Below are 21,272 nucleotides of genomic sequence, written 5' to 3' on the forward strand. Positions count from 1 at the left end.
ACTGCTCAGCTATAAATAGTGCAAACCAGAGTGGATGAGAAACGACCATCTGCAGCCTGTCACTATTGTATTCACTGTATCATTAGTTTGTTAAAAGGGACACGTTTGGCCTGACCTGTGGTGGCACAGTGGGATAAAGTGTCGACCTGGAACTCTGAGGTTGCCAGTTCGAAACCCTGCACTTGCCTGGTCAAGGCACATATGGGAGTTGATGCTTCCTGCTCCTCCCCCTTCTCTCTCTCTCTTTCTCTCTCACTCCTCTCTCTCTAAAAATCAATTAAAAAATATATATATATATATATAAAAAAAAAAAAAAAAAAAAAGGGACACGTTCCCAGTAGAAGAAAGTGGCTTCCATTCTAAGATTTACAGAGGAAACCTCTCTGCATTCTCTCCCACTGGCATATAGGCACCTAACTATTCATCGAGCACCGGCTGTGCAGTCAGCACTGAGCTCCTGGAGGTACCTCACTGGTTATTGAAGATACTTTCCAACCAACCAATAGTGTTTCTATTGTACGCTTGTTTGTAACCATGGAATCATGTGGGGAGAGCCTTCAACATACACTGGCACCTGCTGACACCCATACTGCAGGGCCAGTGAGCAGTCTTCTGCTCGGACTGCATCTCCTCTAATCAAGACAAAGGCGGAAGATCAGTTAGTAAATCAGTCCCAGCTCTGACTGGACAAAGGGAAGGAGCCAGCACAGGATGCTCTTTTGGAGTGGTGTTTTGTTGCTCTTGCTGTCTACCCTCAGAACACGCAGCTGAGTAAAAACATGCGACCTCTAACTTGCCTGCAGTTCCAACCCTTCCCTTCCCTTTCTGCTCACATTACGTTGTCTTGGTGCAAGCCTCTGAATTAGGAGGGCTCACAAAGATGTTTATGCAGCACCCTCTTTGACCCTGCCAGTCTGTGCTTAAGATGTAGGAGATGAGGTTGCCTCCTGAGAACCCCTAGTGCGGGACAGACCTACTGAAAGTGCACCAGCCATCTCGCTGTTCCTGAGCTTGTGGCCACACGCACTCTGCCTGACACAAACACAGATGTCTCATAAAAATACCAAGTGATCTTTTTAAGTGAATTCTAGGTTACAAGAATGACACATGAGGCATGAGAGTGACACATGAGGTCTGAGAAGTGAGCAGAGCACAGCCCTGCGGACAGCCAGCCTCAGTGTGCTTCTCACAGGTCACCTGCCGCTGGGCCTGGACAGGTGAGCAGCTCGTCTGGAGTCCTGCAGGGCATGGTGTCTGAGGGAAAACAGACTCTAACTAGAAGTGACATGTGCCACTTCCTGCACATGTCATTACCCAAAGCAAGTCAGACGAGATGGGGCGTTTAATTCTTTTCCAGAGAGAAGTTATTTTTTAGGTTTTTATTTTGAAATGATGGCAGATTCACAGAAAATTGCAAAAATACTAGAGAAGTTCTTCTGTACCCTTGGCCCAGTCTCCCCCAAGGGTGGCATCTTCTGTCATTGCGCACCCACACCAGGACGGACCAGCGCACCACCAGGACCTCCCTCAGTTTACTAGTCACACACGCATGCACTTGAACGGGTGTTTAGCTCTGTGTGACGTTGTTGTTTCTGTATACTTGTGACACCACTGCACAATCAAGATTCAGGACAGTCCCACAGGACAAAGACCCCATCCCTATCCCACCCCATCTTAGCCTCTGGCAACCACTAACCTGTTCTCCACTGCACAAGTCTTATTACATAAGTGGAGGTGCAATGTGTGACCTTTGGGACTGACTTCCCTCAGCACAATGCCCTTGAAACCATGCAAGCTACAGGCATCACAGTCCATCCTTGAATTGCTGAGGGGCATTCCACGCTGTGGATGTGGGGGTGTTTCTCAACAGTGAGTCTGCACCCTCCTCACGTCCTACCTGCTTCAGTGTCCGTAGCACTTTCACCTTCCCAGGTTTAGAGCCCTACATAGGATACTGGCTGTGTCCCTATCCTCTCTCCAAGAACTGGGAGAGGGGGAAGAATCTAGGACATTGGTTCCTGAAGCAGGTTGTGTCTCCTTGAGGGCTGGGGTCAAGGAGGGGCTCTCACAAGTCCTACAATCCTCCAGGTGACCTACGGGCAGAGTCAGTGTCTCCATTCTAGGGGGATGTAGGGTCCAAGGTGGAGGCCAAGCCACTCATCTGTCTACAACTTTGTGTTTCTTACCGGTGGTAAGTGAGGAGAGAAAGTAAGATGGATTCTAAGATTTCTTCCAACTACGATTCCATGGATTCAGGTTGGAAAACATCCCAAAGTCTGTGAAGCCTTCAGGAAGGAACTCCCAGTGAGAAGCTATGTCCCCATTTGGGGAATTAGGCCAGGGAGGGCCTGGTGTGGGAGAGAGGAGGAGAGCACAGCTTCACAACCTAAGAAGATAAAAAGGAAAACATCCCACAGGATTGTTCCCTGCATCACACACTGTCTGCATTCATGCATCACGGTCCAGCCCAGAGTCATAATTCACATAACAGCGAAACTCATTTGCCAGAGTCCGGGCATGCTTTGGAATAAACTTGCACATCTTCACTCCCAGAAGTTTTGCCGCCTCTTCCTCCATGATGGCCCCTAAAGACAACAGACAGATGAACTGAAGACAAATACAACTGCGCATCCTGTGTCATGGCACAAGTTACAATACCATTCAGCAAAAGCGAGCGGAAGTCAGGTCTTCATACTCCTTTTTACTTCCTCCAACATTTCTTCAAATTACTTTCTTCCCTTTCCTTCTTATTCAATAAACAGCTTCCTGTCACTGCAAAGCTGAGACACTTCAAGCTTTAGAAATAGATTATATTGCCCTGGCCGGTTGACTCAGCGGTAGAGCGTCGGCCTAGCGTGCGGAGGACCGGGGTTCAATTCCCGGCCAAGGCACACAGGAGAAGCGCCCATTTGCTTCTCCACCCCTCTGCCGCGCTTTCCTCTCTGTCTCTCTCTTCCCCTCCCGCAGCCAGGGCTCCATTGGAGCAAAGATGGCCCGGGCGCTGGGGATGGCTCTGTGGCCTCTGCCTCAGGCGCTAGAGTGGCTCTGGTCGTAACATGGCGACGCCCAGGATGGGCAGAGCATCACCCCCTGGTGGGCAGAGCATTGCCCCTGGTGGGCGTGCCGGGTGGATCCCGGTCGGGCGCATGCGGGAGTCTGTCTGACTGTCTCTCCCTGTTTCCAGCTTCAGGAAAAAGAAAAAAAAGAAAAAAAAAAAAAAAAAAGAAATAGATTATATTAGCCTGACCTGTGGTGGTGCAGTGGATAACGTGTTGACCTGGTGAACACTGAGGTTGTTGGTTGGAAATCCCAGGCTTGCCTGATCAAGGCATATATGGGAACTGATGCTTCCTGTTCCTCCCCACCCCTCCCTCTTTCTCTCTCTTTACCCCCTCTCTAAAATGAATAAATAAAGCCTTTAAAAAAATAGATTATACCCCACTAAGTAAAATAAGGAAAGCAAAAATAATTATTAAAAACTGATGTTTTCCATTTTGATCAAGAACTTAATTTTCAGTAACATCCAATCTCAGAATTGCAAATTCACAGGAATCCACTCACACCAGCCTTTGGCTGACCACTCGTGGTTTCTCTGTCTTCACCCCACTGCCTGTCTGGCACAGCACACCTCTCATCATCACCCAGATGCCACCACGCACCTACCCGACACTCAAGGCTGCTGGTGCCGCGCCCTCCCCACTTCCCCTGACCCAGAGCACAGTGGGTTCCCTCAGCTCCATCTCCACATGCACCTTTCCTCCCTCCAGACCCTCCTGCTTGCCCACCTGGCTTCATCCCGATGGCTGTTGCAGCTGGACGCGGTGTCCATGCACCCCCAGAAATCCCTTTTGATACAAAGTTAAAGCAAACTTCTATAGACAAATTGGATCCTGTCCCTCTGGATCTTTAAAAGAATACTTTAAAAGAAATTCCCAACTCTGGCAGGTACCTGTCTGGGCCCTGCTGCTCTGAGCGCAGAGAACCGGGTCTGCGGGGCAGCTCCCCACCCGCCAGCTGCCCTTCTCAATTCTTCCCTATGCTCATCACAATTGGGACTTCACTCTTTTGTTCTCTTCTGGTACATTTTTTTTTTTAAGATTTTAATTCATTTTAGAGAAGGGGGAGAGGGAGAGAGAGAGGGGAGGAGCAGGAAGCATCAACTCCCATATCTGCCTTGACCAGGCAAGCCTGGGGTTTTGAGCCAGTGACCTCAGCGTTCCAGGTCAACACTTTATCCACTGCACCACCACAGGTCAGGCTGGTACGTTCTTTAACCTATCCCCTAAAACCAGATGTGTGCTCCACGAGGTCAGATACTTGCCTGTTGGCAGGCATGAACACCAGTCATAGCCATAGATCATAATACTGTTTGTGTGGACTAGAGCCCCGTCCTGAGTATACAATTCGACAACCAGGGCACCCTGGGGGGCGGGGAACTGTTTCTCAGGGCTTGGACACCAGGCTTCCCAGACCAGAGAGGTGGTAACCATGTGAGCCTTGGTCAAATTTCAGTACATCCACCTGAAGGAAACACTGTATCTCAGTCTCCCCAGAGAGAACAGTTTTGCTATAACAAACCTGACCTGACACCTAGCTTGTAGCCTCAGGCAGTCCATGTGAGTTCCACAACAAGTGCAGAGGCTGCGCCAACTGCTAATAGTGCTGACAAGCAGGTTTACCACAGGCAGCCCCACCCACTGGGTATCTCACCAGCAGCCGCACAGCCCTGAAGACAGGCAGCACTGCAGCCCCATTTATATAGATGAGGAAACTGGGCACAGAAAGGTTGCAGAGCCTGTGTAAGGTCATACAGAAAGTGCTGGTGGATTTAGGACCTGAGTTCTAAGATCTCTTCCAATTCCTGACCCTGAGGCTTGAATTCCACCAGTCAACCTTTGTGAGACAGCAGCCCGACACCTACCTGTGCACAGCACAACCTTGCCCTGAGTCAGGTACTTGATAGTTTCTGACATTTTTCTGAGACATTCCTCAGAAAGATAGGGGGGATCCGCTATGACGATGTCAAAACTGTGGGCAACGATGTCTTCAGGAAGATCCAGTGGGTTGTTATAATCATAGAAGACAAACTCCTCGCCGTAAAAGGCAAATCTTCTGTCGTACTCAAAGATGCACACCGCGAAGTCTCCGTGCAGCTCTCTCAGCGTCTGGTAAACAGTGGGAGTGCTCACACAGGCTATCCTGGGACACAATGGGAACAAAGCTTCAGAGACAGCTCCTGGTGCTAGATAACAGCATCACAAAAAACAGGTCCTCGTGCTCAGAGCTTCCTGGAGAAGTAACAGTGCCACCAACATGACAGGGGTGACTTCTGAGAGAAAGCAACTGTCTCACTTTTAAAGAATCAGTATGAAACAATTTGCAAGTCACAATTTTAATGTGTAAAAGGCATAAATATGCTTTTTATAGTAAAAAAATGTAAAACGTTAGGAACATGAAAACGGAAAACTGGGACTCCAGCTGAAGGTTGGTGGTCAGGTCGTGTTCCTGGAGATCTGCGCCCTTGTGACAGCCCACTCAATACAAGTACAAAGGGTCCTTGGGTCACAACACAGTTCTGTTCCTACAACAGTGATGTAACCCAAATCTTGGTGTAAGTTGAAACACATCCTAGCCTAGGTCACTTACCTATACTTTTTTTTTTTTCTTTTTTTGAAGCTGGAAACGGGGAGAGACAGTCAGACAGACTCCCGCACGCGCCTGACCGGGATCCACCCAGCACGCCCACCAGGGGCAACGCTCTGCCCACCAGGGGGCGATGCTCTGCTCCTCCGGGGCGTCGCTCCGCCACGACCAGAGCCACTCTAGCGCCTGGGGCAGAGGCCACGGAGCCATCCCCAGCGCCCAGGCCATCTTTGCTCCAATGGAGCCTTGGCTGCGGGAGGGGAAGAGAGAGACAGAGAGGAAGGGGGGGGGGTGGAGAAGCAAATGGGTGCTTCTCCTATGTGGCCTGGCCGGGAATCGACCCCGGGTCCCCCACACGCCAGGCCGACACTCTACCGCTGAGCCAACCGGCCAGGGCCTACCTATACTATTTTTTAAATCGTAATCTAGAGACCATAAAAACACAACTAAACCATAGAAACAGAATACTGCATATTCTTTTGCTGCGTGCAGCCAAACTAGTTTGTCCATGTAGTCTGTAAGTGCAATGATAACAGCATAAGCCGAAATACTCATGTCTCAATTTTTTAAAGTTTTTATAGGAGTGAGCGATGTAAACTTGAAACATTGTATGTCGAGACTGTCCTAACCAAAGGACCCCTGTAAAATTCTTTCTGGTTGTTGATGCCTACAACTGCGAGAGAAGAGAATGTGAGAAGAGACAAAGAAACACACTCAGGAAGCTGGAAAGCAGTGGAGAGTGGTATCTGCCTTGGCAGACTCAAGACACCAAATCCTGAGCTGGTAGCCAAGAAAGGTGGGCGGTGATCTGGTCTCCACCACCACACTGAGGGGCTCAGGATGCTGCTGACCAGGTAACTGAAGAAGTAGGTTTTGGTCCACTTAATAGGACAGGCGAGGCTTTAGCAAGGGGTCACTCAGTCTGCTGTGGCTCCCGGTCGGAGCACATACAGTGTGTCCGAAAAGTCATGGTGCACTTTTGACCGGTCACAGGAAAGCAACAAAAGACGATAGAAATGTGAAATCTGCACCAAATAACAGGAAAACTCTCCCAGTTTCATACCTATTCAGTGCAGTTCGATGTGGGCTCACGCACAGATTTTTTAGGGCTCCCTAGGTAGCTATCCCATATAGCCTCTACAGACTTGTCACTGACTGATGGCCTACCAGAACAGGGTTTCTCCACCAAACTGCCGGTTTCCTTCAACTGCTTATCCCACCAAATAATGTTATTCCTATGTGGTGGCGCTTCGTTATAAACGCGCTGATATTCACATTGCACTTTGGTCACGGATTCAAATTTAGTGAGCCACAGAACACACTGAACTTTCCTCTGTGCCGTCCACATCTCGACTGGCATGGCCGTGGGCTGCTCCGCTGTATACACGGTGTTACATCATCATCTGCGCATGTGCACATGTTGCCACATCATCCTACAAAAACTGGGAGGGTTTTCCTTTTATTTGGTGCAGTTTCACATTTCTATCATCTTTTGTTGCTTTCCTGTGACCAGTCAAAAGTGCGCCATGACTTTATGGACACACTGTATGAGAAAGCAATTCATGAACAACTAAGGTGCCAAAACAAAGAATTGATGCTTCTCATTTCTCTCCCTTCCTGTCTGTCTGTCCTATCTGTCCCTCTCTCTGTCACACATACACACACACACACAAAAGAGGACAGGCAATCCCAGGACTCCTCCCTCTCCCAGGCCCCAGGTGTCCACCCTCCACAACAGGCAGAAACTGGAGGTATGGTCTCTGGACTGGGGACAGAGGGCGTTGGCACAGCCAGTGATGCCGTACCATGTGACAATGGATGCTGAGACCTTGAGCCCTCTCAGCAGGGTGTCCCGCAGGATGATGTCATGATGCACATAACTCCCAGGGTGGAATTAAAAGACTCTGCTTAGAGCTCTAACCAGCCCAGGAGGAAAGACCCAGGCAGAGTGACACTGGGGTTCCCTAGAAATAAGTCATCCAGGTCAGTGGTTTCCAACCTTTTTTGGGCTACGGACCGGTTTAATGTCAGAAAATATTTTCACGGACCGGCATTTAGGGTGGGACGGATAAATGTATCACGTGACCGAGACAAGCATCAAGAGTGAGTCTTAGATGGATGTAACAGAGGGAATCTGGTCATTTTTAAAAAATAAAACATAGTTCAGACTTAAATATAAATAAAACGGAAATAATGTAAGTTATTTATTCTTCCTCTGCAGACCAGTACCGAATGGCCCACGGACCGGTACCGGTTCACGGCCCAGGGGTTGGGGACCACTGATCCAGATCACCCAACTGCAGAGACCAGATAAGGTCTGTCATGTGTCACAACTTTGAGACCTTAATGTGAGCAACAGTGAAAATCAAAATAAGTGAACAGAAAAGGAATGTTGGAATAAACACTTTGTGGGAAGAAGAAAACTTTCTAAAAAAACCCTACAAGATACAATGATAAATCTTCAGACCTCAAAAGAAAGCTGTTGGATGATTACATATATGATAGCAGAAATAGTAAATTCAGCAAAAAGTTTAGAAAATAAAGCTGAGGAATTTTCCCAGAAAGAAAAAAGACGATAGAAAAAAAAAAAAAACAAAAAGAAAAGTACCCCTACGTATAAGACTCTTTCTTGGCCCTGGCCGGTTGGCTCAGCGGTAGAGCGTCGGCCTGGCATGCGGGGGACCCGGGTTCGATTCCCGGCCAGGCACATAGGAGAAGCGCCCATTTGCTTCACCCCCCCCCCTTCCTCTCTGTCTCTCTCTTCCCCTCTTGCAGCCAAGGCTCCATTGGAGCAAAGATGGCCCGGGCGCTGGGGATGGCTCCTTGGCCTCTGCCCCAGGCACTAGAGTGGCTCTGGTTGCAACAGAGCGACCCCCCGGAGGGGCAGAGCATCGCCCCCTGGTGGGCAGAGCGTTGCCCTGGTGGGCGTGCCGGGTGGATCCCGGTCGGGCGCATGCGGGAGTCTGTCTGACTGTCTCTCCCCGTTTCCACCTTCAGGAAAAAAAAAAAAAAAAATCTTTCTTTCCCAAAAAATTTGGGATTTAAAGACTGGGTGCGTCTTATACAGTGGTTGTAGATTTTTTTACTTGCATTTCCCACTTTTTCATGCTTGTTGTATTTGTACTCACTGTTTTGCACTCGTTATCAGTATATTATGGTAGGTTATGTTTTGCCACGTTCTGCCCAGAAATAGCTCAGAAAAGATGTTTGTACAGTGCTGAATTCAAGTTAAAAGTGATCCAGTTTGCAAAAGTGAATGGAAATCATGCTGCTGAATGTAAGTGTGATCCTCCTCCAACTGAGAAATCAATCCGATACTGGCTACAGGGAGAAGAAACCCTACTGAAAACGCCACGGCAGAAGAAGGCCATGAGAGGCAAGTCAGCTAAATGGTCTGATTTAGAGAGAGAATTGAAGATATGGATTGAAGAACAAAGGACAATTGGAATTCTTGTGTTCACAAAGATGGTTCAGCATGAGGCAAGAAGAATTGCTGATGAAAAAAAAGTTACTGATTTCAAAGGAGGACACAATTGGTGCTTCAGGTTCATGAAACAGAATGGACTAGGCATGTGTACACACACCAGACTTGCTCAAAAGATGCCTGAAAGTTATGAACTGAAGGTCCTTGAATTTCATTATTTTGTCATTCAGTGTCGGAAGACACATCAGTTTGAGTTGGGACAGATTACAAATATGGACAAAGTCTCCCTTCAATGTGATGTCTCAAGTAACAGAACTTGTTGATAAGAAGGGGGTGAAGGCCCTGTCCGGTTGGCTCAGTGGTAGAGTGTTGGCCTGGCGTGCAAGGGGTCCCAGGTTCGATTCCCGGCCAGGGCACACAGGAGAAGCGCCCATCTGCTTCTCCACCCCTCCCCTTCTCCTTCCTGTCTCTCTCTTCCCCTCCCGCAGCGAGGCTCCATTGGAGCAAAGATGGCCCGGGCACTGGGGATGGCTCCTCGGCCTCTGCCCCAGGCGCTAGAGTGGCTCTGGTTGCAACAGAGCAACGCCCCGGAGGGGCAGAGCATCGCCCCCTGCTGGGCAGAGCATCACCCCCTGGTGGGCATGCCGGGTGGATCCCGGTCGGGTGCATGCGGGAGTCTGACTGTCTCTGTTTCCAGCTTCGGAAAAATACAAAAAAAATAAAACAAGAAGGGGGTGAAAACTGTAACTGTGAAGATAAGTGGACATGAAAAGAGCCATTATACAGTTGTTCTAGCTTGTTGTGCCGATGGAACCCAGCTGCCTTCTATGCTGATTTTCAAATGCAAAACAATGCTAAAAGAAGACATTCCTCAAGGAGTGATTATCCACATTCATGACAAGGTTTGGATGGGTCAGGATGGGCTGAAGATCTGGTTTGAGAAAGTCTGGAGAAGGAGACCAGGTGGGCTCTTATGTAAACCTGCCCTATTGGTGCTTGATCAGTTCAGGGCGCACATAACAAAAACCACAAATAAGATTGCTGCAGTGCCAGACCAGGTGGTGGCGCAGTGGATAGAGCGTCGGACTGGGATGCGGAAGGACCCAGGTTCGAGACCCTGAGGTCGCCAGCTTGAGCGAGGGCTCATCTGGCTTGAGCAAAAGCTCACTAGCTTGGCCCCAAGGTTGCTGGCTCCAGCAAGGGGTTGCTTGGTCTGCTGAAGGCCCGTGGTCAAGGCACATATGAGAAAGCAATCAATGAACAACTAAGAAGTCGCAACGCGCAACGAAAAACTAATGATTGATGCTTCTCATCTCTCTTCGTTCCTGTCTGTCTGTCCCTGTCTATCTCTGCCTCTGTAAAAAAAAAAAAAAAAAAAGATTGCTGCAGAGCAAAAAACAAAACTTGCTGTCATACCTGGGGCTTGTCATCCAGCTCCAACCACTTATGTCAGCAATAATAACCCTTCAAAGCTGCCATGAGAGACGAATGGAACCAATGGATGAAGTCTTCTGGGGACAATTTGACACCAGCAGGAAGAGTGAAGAAACCAACTGTAGGAGAAGTTTGTACCTGGGTGAAAAGATCCTGGAATACTATCAAGATTGAGATCACCGTCAAGTCATCTAAAAAGTGTGGCATTTCAAATGCCATAGAAGGAACTGAGGACGAGGCAATATATGAAGACAGTGATTCATCATCAGACAGATGAGGACAAGCTAATGGATGGGAATTTTGACAGTGATGAGGAGTTGTATGAATTTTATGATGAATAAAACTTGAGTTCAATAACTTTATGTAATACATTTTTTTTTCAAATTTTGAGCCCCCAAATTAAGGTAGATCTTATACATGGGAAAATATGGTAGATCAGGTCAAACATTCAAATGATAGGCCTTTGAGAAAGGCACAAAGAACAGTGGGGAGGAAATCAAAGAAAGAAGAGTTTTCCTGAACTGGAGGAAATGAGAAGGAAAGAGCCCCACCTAGCTCTAGAAGGGTACACTGAAACAGGACACATTATATACAGAGGTTAAGAAGGCCCTGGCCAGGTGGCTAAGTGGATAGTCATGCTGGGGCACTGAGGCACAGGTTCAATCCCTGGTCAGGGCATGAAAGAGAAGCAACCAATGAATGTACAACTAAGTGGAACAGTATGTTGATGGTTCTCTCTTCCCCTCTCTCCCCCTCTCAAATCAGTGGAAAATTTTTTAAAAAGAAAAATAAAGCAGGTTAGCAAATGTTAAAATAAGACATTCTACAGTGAATACATTTCTGAGTGTCCCTGAACTTGTTCTTGAAGCAGTTCTTATTCCTCATGTTTTAAAGACCACGTTCTAAAGTCCGTAATTTTGCAAGTTATGATTCAAACGTCTTACAAAACATCTCTCATCTAGGAAGGATATTTACAATATTTAGATTCAAACAAAAGTGAACAAAATGTGAGTCTCACCTTCCACCTTCCCCAGCAACTGCAATCACCTCCTTCGCAAGCCTCAGAGCAGTCTCCGGACTGTACCAGAACTGGCTCAGCTGCTGCAACAGAGGGAGGGTTGAAACTGTTTATTTTCTTTTATTGATTTGACAGAGAGAGGAAGGGGACAAAAAGAGAGAGAGAGAGAGAGAGAAACACGGATTTGCTGTTCTACCCTTCCACGCACTCACTAGTTGATTCCTGTATGTGCCCTGACTGGGAATTGAATGCACAACCTTGGTTATTGGGACAATGCTCCAACCAACTGAGCTAGCCGGCCAGGGCAGCAATTGTTTTAGAATTAGATAAAGTTGATTCCTTTATTTAAACCTGTGCATATATTTAAACTTTTCCCTTTTTCTCTTTAAAATCATTTTATTTTTAGAAATTATATTAAATTAATAGAAGGCCAAGGATCCAAGATAGTGAAGTTACACTAAAGTCCTCCCAGGACCATATCAGAATTAAAACTAAAATATAGATCAACTAGAATTATAAACTGAAGACTAACTGAAGAGAAGTCTTATTAACAAGGATTACAGAAGGGGCTATACTGAAGGAGCTACTGGTAGGAAGGGTAGAGATGCGACAAGGGCTGCCCCTCCCACACATACCCAGTCCCCGCAGGGGCAGCCACCAACCGTGTAGCTCCTAATAAGTGACCCAAGTCACAGGCAGCATCTGACATTGATCTGTACCCGAGTCTCTCCCAAAAGGACCCAGAACCAACATACCTGAAAGCTGGCTTCAGACCACACCTGAGACACTGAATTAGCTCCACGAAGGGCCCACCCCAAGGGAGATCTTGGCAGGCTTGCTGACGAATTCTGCTTCATGGTCTCAGAACCCTGCACAGCAGCTTATACACTATGGTCAGCCTGAAGGTCAACCCCAACCATGGACAGGCCAACAGCTATCAAGACTCACAACATGCCTGACCTGTGGTGGCACAGTGGATAAAGCGTCAACCTGGAAACACTGAGGTTGCTGGTTCAAAACCCTGGGCTTGCCTGGTCAAGGCGCATATGGGAGTTGATGCTTTCTGCTCCTCCCCCCTTCTCTCTCTCTCTCTCTCTCTCTCTCCTCTCTATAATGAATAAATAAAATCTAAAAAAAAAAAAAAAGACAACAGGAGGGCCAACATACAAAGGACACTCATGGAGCACCCAGTTCAGGTGATCAAGGAGACTGCACCATAGGTCCACAGATTCCCCACAGGACACCTGCTACAAAAGGCTACCCTAACAAGACAGAGACATAGCAGATGTACCTAATAAACAGAAACACAGAGAAGCAGCCAAAATGGGGAGACAAAGAAACATACCCCAAATGAGAGAATAGGAGAAATCCTCAGAAAAAGAACCAAAGGAAATGGAGACAAGTGATCTACCAGATACAGACTTCAAAACAATGGCTATAAGGATGCTCAAAGAACGCAGGGAAAGAATAGATGAACTCACTGAAAACTTCAACAAAGAGACAGGAGACGTAAAAAGGGACATAGAAACCATAAAAAAGAACCAGTCAGAAATGAAGAACATAGTATCTCAAATGAATACACTAGAATGAGACATAATGGACTTAAAGACAATGTATGTGAGACACACCAAGAAAGACTAGAGGTTCTGTGTGATAGATCAGAGGCCCCTTGGTGAGATGTTTGCTGTCTTGAGAACGTGACGTGAATCTTACAATATTTATCACTGAGAAGGCAACAGGAATTTTTAACAGCTTATGAAACATACTTAACTTTGCCATGAGAAAGCTTTCCTAGTTGATGTCAAGAGGAGATGAAGGAGCAGCTATGCAGATAAAAAGGCTGCAGTCTCCATTGTGGACCGGTTTCCTAAAGGAAGAAATACTCAAGATGGCAAACAAAGGAATACCTGCCGGGATGTCCCAGAGGCTCAGTCCCCAGTTGCAGCAAAACATCCCAGAAGATGCCTGCTGTAAGCAGCAGCTGCACCCACCACGGCTGTTCTGTGAGGATGACCAAGCCACACTTTGTGACATGGATTTTCTGGCCCAGGAGCCTCAGAGACACATGGTGTGTGGAGTACAGGAGGTGGAGACTACGGGAAGTTATTCCAGGAGCTACTGACTGCACTGAAGGCGAAACTTGAAGCTGCTAAAAGCCTAATGGCTAAGGGGCAAGAAAGAATGGCAATGGTTCAGGGAGAGGAGCAAAATTTTAAAGATGTGATTGAGAGCGGCAAGATGGCGATGGAGTAGGTGGACGTACCAACTTCCAACTCCCAGAACCAAAGTGGATTACAACGTAATTTTAAGAACCATCATCTGGAAAAACCAACTTTGGACTGAACTTAGAGGACTCTTCAACCAAGGATCACTGAAAAAGCCACACTGAGACTGGTAGGAAAAGCAGAAACGCGGAGAGGGCTGCTCAGCTCCCCGGAGCGAACGGCGCCCCAGGAGATTCGTGTGGTGGGAAGTGAGTTTAGCAGAGAGGGGAGGGACCTGGGCCCCAGGAACAAAGGCCCAGCCTGCAGCCCCAGAACCTAAAAGAGGCGAATGGACAGTACTGAGCTGCGAAACAAGTCAGGATACTGTTTGTGAGAAAGAGATAGTTTTCTCAGACCCAGGATTCTTCTTAAAGGGACCATGCAAAAAACCTCTTTCACAACCACCCACAAGGGGCTCAGGGGAACAGGAAGAAGAGAGGAGAGGACCGGAGCAGTGGGAAGAGAGTGTAATCTAGGAGGCACAGAAAGAAACACTTTGAGGGACAGCCACCCTAACCCCTGGGCTGAGTCACTCCCCAAATCTTAAGAGAATATTTCCCTTGAAACCAGCAATACCAGCAAAGGGAAGCAGGATACCAGCTAAATAAGCTCTCCCGCGGCACTCAGAGCAGAGCCGCTTAGAAGGAGGGAGCTTTCAGGACTACAGTATAGAATGTTAGGACTGAACTGCAGTGCCCCCACCCACACAGCTGAGGGCTTCCTGGAGGGTGCCAGCCGGCTCTGACCGAGAGAGTGGGGCAGAAGCCCGGGAACAGGCGGAGACTGGCAGCTGAGCAAAGGTGCTCACACCTGCCCCTGGTGCCAACGCTTGTGGCCCGTGGGCAGCGCATAACCCCACCCGCGGGGGCAGGGCGAAGGCCAAAACCAGCTGAGGTTTGTAGAGCCGGGCACAGACACAGCCCCTCCCATGGAGAAGAGGCAGAAACCACAGCAACAGCCTCAGCAGGCCTGTGGCTCTGGCAACACCCATAACCAAACACTCTAGGCAGTGGCAGAGGGGGTGGCTGGCCTACAGACAGACCACACCTAGGGAATCCAGAGGCAACATCCATAGGACTCCAGTGGCCAAACCTTTCTTATACACAGACAAAATGGGCAGGCAGAGAAATGCAACCCAAATGAATCAAGAGAAATCCTCAGAGAAGGACCTGAATGAATCAGATATAACCAAATTACTGGATGTAGAGTTTAAAATAATGATTGTTAGGATGCTCAAAGATCTTAAAACAACAATACATGGTCATTACAAACACTTAAAGAGACAGCAAATATAAAAAAGAAAATTGAAATAATAAAAAAGAATCAGTCAGAAATAACAAATATAATATCAGAATTGAAGACCACAATGGAAGGAATTAAAAACAAGATGGATGAAGCTGAGGATCAAATCAGTGAGTTAGAGGACAAGATAAACAAAGGCACAGAAGCAAAGTAGAAAAATGAAAAAGAAACTCAAAAAGTCTGAGGAGCCCTGGCCGGTTTGCTCAGTGGTAGAATGTCGGCCTGGCGTGCAAGGGGTCCTGGGTTTGATTCCCAGCCAGGGCACACAGGAGAAACGCCCATCTGCTTCTCCACCCCTCCCCCTCTCCTTCCTCTCTGTCTCTCTTTTCCCCTCCAGCAGCCAAGGCTCCATTGGAGCAAAGATGGCCTGGGTACTGGGGATGGCTCCTTGGCCTCTGCCCCAGGCGCTGGAGTGGCTCTGGTCAAGACAGAGCAACGCCCCGGAGGGGCAGAGCATCGCCCCCTGGTGGACAGAGCGTCGCCCCCTGGTGGGCATGCCGGGTGGATCCCAGTCGGGCGCATGCGGGAGTCTGTCTGACTGTCTCTCCCCGTTTCCAGCTTCGGAAAAATACAAAAAAAAAAAAGTCTGAGGAAACTCTTAAGAGAGTTCTGTGACAACATGAAAAGAACATCCACATCATAGGGTTTCCTGAAGAAGAAAAAGAATAAGGGATAGAAACTTTGTTCAATCAAATCATAGCTGAAAACTTCCCTAAATTGAAGCAGGGAAAAGTCTCACATGTCAAGAAGCACAGAGAACTCTATTAAAGAGAAACCCAAACAAATCTACACCAAGACACATCATAATTAAAATACCAAAGCTAAGTGATAAAGAGAAAATATTAAAAGCTGCTAGAAAAAAAAAAGCTAACACCTACAAAGGAGATCCTGTAAGGATGACATCCAACTTCTCAACAGAAACACTTGAGGCCAGAAGGGAATGGCAAAAAATATTCAAAGTAATGCAGAACAAGAACCTACAACCAAGACTACTTTATCCATAAGGCTATCATTTAAAATTGAAGAAAAAATAAAAAGCTTCCCAGACAAAGAAAAACTCAAGGAATTCACTACAACCAAACCAATGCTGCAAGAAATGCTAAGGGGCCTGTTGTAAACAGATCAAAGTGGGAAAAGAATATAGCAAAAGAGGAATACAGCTTTAAAGAACAAAATAGCAATAAACAACTACATGTCAATAATAACCTTAAATGTAAATGGATTAAATGATCCAATCAAAAGAAATAGGGTAGCTGTGTGGTTAAGAAAACAGGACGCTTACATATGCTGTCTACAAGAGACACACCTTAAAACAAAAGATGCACATAGACTGAAGGTAAAAGGATGGAAAAAATTATTTCATGCAAATGGAAATGAAAAAAAAGCTGGGGTAGCAATACTTATATTAGACAAAATGGACTTTAAAACAAAGGCTATAGTAAGAGATAAAGAAGGATACTACAAAATGATAAAAGGAGCAATCCAACAAAAAGATATAACCATTATAAATATCTATGCACCTAATATAGGAGCACCTAAATATATAAAGCAGACTTTGAGGGATATAAAGGGCGAGATCAACAGCAATACTATACTAGTAGGGGATTTGAATACCCCACTAACATCACTAGATAGATCCTCAAGAAAGAAAATTAACAAAGAAACAGCAGACTTAAAGGACATAATAGATCAACTCTATTTAATAGATATCTTCAGAACCTTTCACCCTAAAGCAGGAGAATACACATTCTTTTCAAGTGCTCATGGTACATTCTCTAGGACAGACCATATGTTAGGGCACAAAAGTGGTCTCAATACATTTAAGAAGATTGAAATCATATCAAGCACTTTCTCTGATCACAATTGCATGACACTAGAAATCAACCACAACAGAAAAACTGAAAAATATTTAAATACTTGGAAACAAAATAGCATGTTATTAAATAACAAATGGGTTAACAATGAGATCAAAGAAGAAATAACAAAATTCCGAGAAACGAATGATAATGAGCATACATCAACTCAATGTTTATGGGACACAGCAAAAGCAGTACTGAGAGGGAAGTTCACAGCATTACAGGCATACCTTAAGAAGCTAGAAAAAGCTCATATAAACAACGTGACCCTGCATCTATAAGAACTAGAAAAAGAATAGCAAGCCCTGGCCGGTTGGCTCAGTGGTAGAGCGTGAGCCTGGCATGCAGGAGTCCCGGGTTCGATTCCCAGCCAGGGCACACAGGAGAAGCACCCATCTGCTTCTCCACCCGTCCCCCTCTCCTTCCTCTCTGTCTGTTTCTTCCCCTCCCACAGCCAACGCTCCACTGGAGCAGTTTGCCCAGGTGCTGAGGATGGCTCTGTGGCCTCTGCCTCAGGCACGAGAATGGCTCTGATTGCGGCAGAGCGACGCCCCAAAATGGGCAGAGCATTGCCCCCTGTTGGGCATGCCGGGTGGATCCTGGTCGGGCGCATGCGGGAGTCTGTCTGACTGCCTCCCCGTTTCCAGTTTCGGAAAAATACAAAAAGAAAAAAAAAAAAGAAAAGAAAAAGAACAGCAAGTAAAGCCCAGAGCTAGTAGAAGGAAGGAAATAATAAAGATCAGAGCAGAAATAAACGACATAGAGGCTAAAGCAACAATACAGAGGATCAATGAAACCAGGAGCTGGTTCTTTGAAAAGTTAAACAAGATCGAGGTACCTTTAACCAGACTCACCAAGAAAAAAAGAGAGGACTCAAATAAATAAAATTAGAAATGAGAGTGGAGAAATAACAACTGACACAACAGAAATACAAAATATTGTTAAGAATATACTATGAAGAACTGTACGCCAAAAAACTAGAGAACCTAGATGAAATGGACAAATTCCTTGAAACATAATCTTCCAAAAATCATCTGGAAGAATCAGAAAACCTAAACAGACCGATCACAACAAATGTGATCGAAACAGTTATCAAAAAACTCCCTAAAAAGAAAAGTCCTGGGCTGATGGCATCACAAGTGAATTCTACCAAATATTCAAAAAAAGAACTAACTACTATCCTTCTCAAGCTATTTCAAAAAATTCAAGAGGAGGGAAGACTTCCAAGCTCCTTTTATGAGGCGAGCATAATTCTGATTCCAAAACCAGGCAAAGACAACACAAAAGAAGAAAGTTTTGGCCAATATCCCTGATGAATATAGATGGTAAAATCCTCAACAAAGCCTGACCTGTGGTGGCGCAGTGGATAAAGCGTTGACCTGGAAATGCTGAGGTCGCCGGTTCGAAACCCTGGGCTTGCCTGGTCAAGGCACATATGGGAGTTGATGCTTCCAGCTCCTCCTCTCTCCTCTCTGTCTCTCTCTCTCCCCCCCTCTCTCCCCCCCTCTCTCTTCTCTAAAAATGAATAAATAAAAAAATAAACTTAAAAAAAAAATTAAAGCCTGACCTGTGGTGGCGCAGTGGATAAAGCGTCAACCTGGAAACACTGAGGTTGCCGGTTCAAAACCCTGGCTTGCCTGGTCAAGGCACATATGGGAGTTGATGCTTCCTGCTCCTCCCCCTTCTCTCTCTCTCTCTCTCTCTCCCCACTCTTTAAAATGAATAAAAAAAAAAAAAAAAAATTAAAAAAAAATCCTCAACAAAATATTAGCCAACCAGATACAGGAATACATGAAAAAAAAATCATACACCATGACCAAGTGGCATTTATTTTGGGGAGGCAAGGCTGGTACAATATATGCAAATCAATCAATGTGATTCATCACATAAACAAAAGGAAGGAGAAAAACCACATGATAATTTCAATAGATGCAGAAAAAGCATTCGATAAAATCCAGCACCTATTCATGATTAAAACTCTCAGCAAAGTGGGAATACAGGGAACATACCTCAACATGATAAAGGCCATCTATGACAAACCCGCAGCCAACATCATACTCAATGGCAAAAATTAAAAACAATCTCCTTAAGATCAGGAACAAGGCAGGGGTGCCCCCTTTCATCACTCTTATTCAACATAGTCCTGGAAGTCCTAGCCACAGCAATCAGACAAGAAGAATAAATAAAAGGCATTCAAGTTGGAAAAGAAGAAGTAAAGCTATCATTATTTGCACATTATATGATATTGTATATAGAAAATCCTAAAGTCTCAGTCAAAAAACTACTGGACCTGATAAATGAATTCAGCAAGGTGGCAGGATATAAAATTAATATTCAAAAATCGGAGGCATTTTTATACACCAACAATGAACAATCAGAAAGAGAAATTAAGGAAACAATTCCCTTCACTATTACAACCAAAAAAATAAAGTACCTAGGAGTACATTTAACCAAGGAGACTAAAGACTTATACTCGGAAAATTATAAAACATTGATAAAAGAAATCAAGGAAGATACAAACAAGTAGAAGCATATACCATGCTCATGGTTAGGAAGAATAAACATCATTAAAATGTCTATATTACCCAAAGTAATTTATAAATTCAATGCAATACCAATTAAAATACCAGTGACATACTTTAAAGATATAGATCACATATTCCAAAAATTTATATGGAACCAAAAGAGAACATGAATAGCCTCAGCAATCTTAAAAAAGAAGAATAAAGGGGGAGGTATCACACTTCCTGATATCAAGCTATACTACAAGGCCATTGTACTCAAAACAGCCTGGTACTGGCATAAGAACAGGCACATAAATCAATGGAACAGAACAGAGAACCCAGAAATAAACCCACAGGTATATAGACAACTGATATTTGACAAAGGAGGTAAGGAAATACAATGGAGTAAAGACAGCCTCTTCAACAAATGGTGTTGGGAAAATTGGACAGCAACCTGCAAAAAATGAAACTAGACCACCAACTTAAACCATTCACAAAAATAAACTCTAAATGGATAAAAGACTTAAATGTAAGGCGTGAAACCGTAAGCATCTTAGAAGAAAACATAGGCAGTAAGCTCTCTGACATCTCTCACAGCGATATATTTGCTGATTTATCTCCACGGGCAAGGGAAATAAAAGACAGGATAAACAAATGGGACTATATCAAACTAAAAAGCTTTTGCACGGCCAAAGACAATAAGAACAGAATAAAAAGACAAACTGCACAATGGAAGAACATATTTGACAGTATATCTGATAAGGGGTTAATAAACAAAATTTATAAAGAACTTGTAAATCTCAACACCAGAAAGACAAACAATCCAATCAAAAAATGGGCAAAAGAAATGAATAGACACTTCTCCAAAGAGGATATACAGATGGCCAACAGGCATATGAAAAAATGCTCAACATCATTAATCATTAGAGAAATGCAAATTAAAACCACAATGAGATATCACCTCACACCGGTTAGAATAGCGCTCATCAACAAAAGAACACAGAATAAGTGCTGGCGAGGATGTGGAGAAAAGGGAACCCTCCTGCATTGCTGGTGGGAATGCAGACTGGTGCAGCCTCTGTGAAAAACAGTATGGAGATTCCTCAAAAAATTGAAAATCGAACTGCCTTTAGACCCAGCCATCCCACTTTTAGGAATATACCCCAAGGGCACCATAGAACAGTTCCAGAAGGAGAAATGCACCCCCATGTTTATAGCAGCATTGTTCACAATAGCTAAGATCTGGAAACAGCCCAAGTGTCCGTCAGAGGACGAGTGGATTAAAAAGCTTTGGTACATATATACTATGGAATACTACTCAGCCATAAGAAATGATGACATCAGATCATTTACAATAACATGGATGGACCTTGATAACATTATACGGAGTGAAATAAGTAAATCAGAAAAAAAACTAAGAACTGTATGAACCAATGCATAGAAGGGACATAAAAATGAGACTCAGAGACATGGACAAAAATGTGATGGTAACAGGGAGTGGGGTGGAGGGGTGGGGAAGGGGCAAGGAAGGAGAGGGAGGGGGTGGGGGGAGGGTAGGGGCACAAAGAAAACCAGATAGAAGGTGACCGAGGACGATTTGACTTTGAGTGAGGGGTATGCAGCATAATCAAAGGTCAAAATAATCTGGAGATGTTTTCTCGGAACATATGTACCCTGATTTATCAATGTCACTGCATTAAAATTAATAAAAATAAGATTAAAAAAACAAAAAAAAACTATTAAATGAAAAATTAAATAATACCTGACAAAAAGAATAAAACTGTTATTTATGATAAAAAAAAAGGAGATAGAAGGTGACAGAAGACA

General features: G+C 45.2%; 1 protein-coding gene across 7 annotated transcripts in view; it reads right to left on the reverse strand.

Moving 5' to 3' along the window:
* Positions 1 to 1,364: 1,364 nt before the first annotated feature.
* The window catches only part of EEF1AKMT1 (EEF1A lysine methyltransferase 1), a 33,418-nt gene continuing 13,510 nt past the window's right edge, over positions 1,365 to 21,272 (reverse strand). For 3 of the 7 annotated variants that reach the window (XM_066259000.1, XM_066259003.1, XM_066259002.1), the window contains exons 3-5: positions 11,520 to 11,602; positions 4,922 to 5,199; positions 1,365 to 2,585 (exon numbers count right to left, since the gene is read on the reverse strand). In XM_066259000.1, coding sequence (XP_066115097.1) covers positions 2,449 to 2,585; positions 4,922 to 5,199; positions 11,520 to 11,602 — 498 coding nt within the window. In that variant the 3' untranslated portion in view covers positions 1,365 to 2,448. Of the gene's footprint in view, positions 2,586 to 4,921; positions 5,200 to 11,519; positions 11,603 to 12,274; positions 12,456 to 21,272 lie in introns of those variants that run through there. The other 4 variants (XM_066259001.1, XM_066259004.1, XM_066259006.1 and 1 more) reach the window with 3 other exon arrangements.

Source organism: Saccopteryx bilineata, chromosome 2, assembly GCF_036850765.1.
Source record: "Saccopteryx bilineata isolate mSacBil1 chromosome 2, mSacBil1_pri_phased_curated, whole genome shotgun sequence".
Classification (NCBI taxonomy): Eukaryota; Metazoa; Chordata; class Mammalia; order Chiroptera; family Emballonuridae; genus Saccopteryx; species Saccopteryx bilineata.